The sequence below is a fragment of the Rhagoletis zephyria genome, unplaced genomic scaffold (genome assembly GCF_001687245.7).
Source record: "Rhagoletis zephyria isolate East Lansing unplaced genomic scaffold, Rhagoletis_zephyria_1.1 Rzeph_scaffold_02085, whole genome shotgun sequence".
NCBI classification, from domain to species: domain Eukaryota; kingdom Metazoa; phylum Arthropoda; class Insecta; order Diptera; family Tephritidae; genus Rhagoletis; species Rhagoletis zephyria.
In genome coordinates, this window is record NW_016159169.1 from 13,923 (window position 1) to 16,530 (window position 2,608).

Genomic DNA, 2,608 nt, shown 5'->3' on the forward strand with positions numbered 1-2,608 from the left:
GAAGCATATATGTACATAGGCATGTACTTATACACAGATGTGGCCTCTTACTGTGCTAACCAAAACTCTTCGCAGTTGTTATTGCGCTTCTTCCCACGGCCTGGGACCACGCTTGTTCTCCCACTCATCAATATTCAATTGTTTGATCCTCTCATATTCCTTGTCCAGAGTAACCTCTTCTGACTTTTTCATAGTAACACCAAGTTTTTCCATTTCTTCTGGACTCACCGGCTTTTTTCGCGAGAATTGATATCTAGAAGTAAGCAGACTGTAATCTTCCACACTAGTAAACAAATACTTGATTACCTGAGACGGGAGAATTGCTCTAATCCAAACGAGCCACCAACCACCAATATCAAGAATGGCACACCATATCTCATGGATTTTTTGCGGAATAATGTATTTAATTTTTGTGTCACAGACATTTTGCGTGCAGAACTAAATTATTTACATAAATCGTATCAGCTGTTCATCAGAACGGCGTTACCGGACTGTTATTAGATACATATTGGAATAAATCTTTGCAATCGGATATGACCATTGTGATCGAGAAAGGAAGCAGAGAATGTGGGAGGAAGGAAACTCTGAAAGAACCTGAGAAACTAAAAGGTAGTTCAAATATGGCCACCTGAAATATGTACGCATATTTAAACATTTTGTAATTTTACTTCCTTCTACAAGTGAAAGGGTTATAATTAGTGACTGTACAATTCTATCAAATAAAACAACTCTTTCGAGTGACGAAAGCTGAACTACTAGAAGTACAAAATTTATGATATCAATTTCGTGACGAAGATTATGCACATTTCTTTAACTGCCTTGGAAACTGATGGAAATTGTTTTATTCATTCGAATCGTTGATAAATTTCTGTTTTTGCTTTTCTAAAAGTAGACGGAACTTTGCAACGTTCCGAATAGATAAAAATATTTCCCGTCTGTTTCCAAGGCAGTTAAAAAAATGCGTATGATTTTCGTCACATCGTAGTATGGTATCAATAGGTGTGTATAGTGCCTTTTCCAGTAAAGAATTGCAGCGAGAGCGTAAAATCAAAATATATCGTAAAACTGAGAAGAAGAGAAAACCAGTAGAAAAAGTTATTGAACACAAAACTAGTAAAAACTTGCAAGTGAACAGTTGTTGCACTGTTTTGACACTGTGATGAACACTGCGAACAGCGAGAGAAAGAGAATGAGCGATAGAGATTATAACTCTTACTAAGTAGAATTCTCCTTTCTGTGTTACCGGAGAAGAGGGGCTTCCGCATGTCAAAGGTATACAATATTTCTTGTGCATATCACAGTATTTTTGCGCAGAACCCACATCGAAATTTGCAAAAAAGTGCGTAGTGAAAACCGAATATTAATAATTTGAAACATTTATTTTAAATAAAGGTTTAATCCTTTGATTACAAGCGTATGTTAAAGTTTCTGGATTCGGGTTATGCGTTTGGACACAACAACCGAAAATCATTGTACAAATAACTAAACCGGACCCAAGTTTCTCGATAAGGGGCAATAAAGATTCTGCTTTGCTCGTTTATATAAAGCAGTGGATAAAAATATACGTATATGCGAAAGGCAAATTTATCTGTTTAAATAAACACCAATAATATTTCCTGCAACACACACGTCGATTTACATCTTTTATGTCGCCTCCGACACAGAATTGATTTCGTACACAATTGCGCAAAAAAGCTTACTCGTTCGTTTTTAGGCATGCCATTGTTACGAATTTCGAAAGTTCGAAGATACGATTCGGATTGCCGCATACCATTCCTACGATTCGTAGCAAAATCCGAACACGAAAGTGTTGCAGAATAGGGGTGTAAGTTTAATTGTGTTAACAACCCAGTAAGAACCCTATCTGTTAACTAACGCGTTATATAAGCCTAGTGCTACAAATAGTTTGTGTGAGAAATTCAAAAACTTTCCACCATTTTACACAGGGCTTCTCGAGAAATCTAACGCATAATCATTTCACGTGTGAGCAGCTTTCTCTTTCGTTTACATGGAGTTCGCTATTATATAATCCTAAATGTAGTGGTCTCTTTTCAATAAAATATTATTATGCGATTAATAACGTGTTATATAACGCAAATAATGGCATATGGGTATCGCTAATATGCAAATGTGTTGATTTTTTTGACAATTTTTTAAGTTTATTGGAGATTGCGTTAGGTCGTTCTTGCTGGGAAGTTTTGTAAAGCATTGTAATTGCTTTGACGAGTATTGCAAAGTCTTTTTACGGTATTAGCGAGTATTGTAAATTGTTTGTTGTACAATAAAGTTAACAGGAGTTGGAGAAGCGAAATTTAGCAACCTCCGGAAGAAAAGTGGAGTTACTATCACGGCTGCGAGAGGCTATGGAAGCAGAAGGCATCGACGTGGACAAATACGACTTCCAGGGTAAACTCGACGATGTATCCGCAAAGGATGAACAGAAGTATGAGGCCGCTTGTTCGTCTAAGGATGTGCAGCAGATATCCGGGAAGATTGAAGAACAGCAAAAGGCTCCTCGTCATCAACAGCTATGGACATGAACACATTATTGGCTGCCATGTCACAGATGATGCAAGCAAAGGATACACGCATGTCACAGATGTCATCA

The 2,608-nt window shown here is 37.3% G+C and overlaps 1 protein-coding gene across 1 annotated transcript in view; it reads right to left on the reverse strand.

Annotated features, from left to right (window-relative positions):
• The window catches only part of l(3)neo43 (cytochrome c oxidase assembly protein COX16 homolog l(3)neo43), a 7,450-nt gene extending 6,909 nt beyond the window's left edge, over positions 1–541 (reverse strand). Inside the window, exons 1-2 of the mRNA XM_017620211.1 lie at positions 307–541; positions 1–253 (exon numbers count right to left, since the gene is read on the reverse strand). Coding sequence (XP_017475700.1) covers positions 79–253; positions 307–425 — 294 coding nt within the window. The 5' untranslated portion in view covers positions 426–541 and the 3' untranslated portion in view covers positions 1–78. The remainder of the gene's footprint in view (positions 254–306) is intronic.
• Between the last annotated feature and the right edge of the window lie 2,067 nt (positions 542–2,608).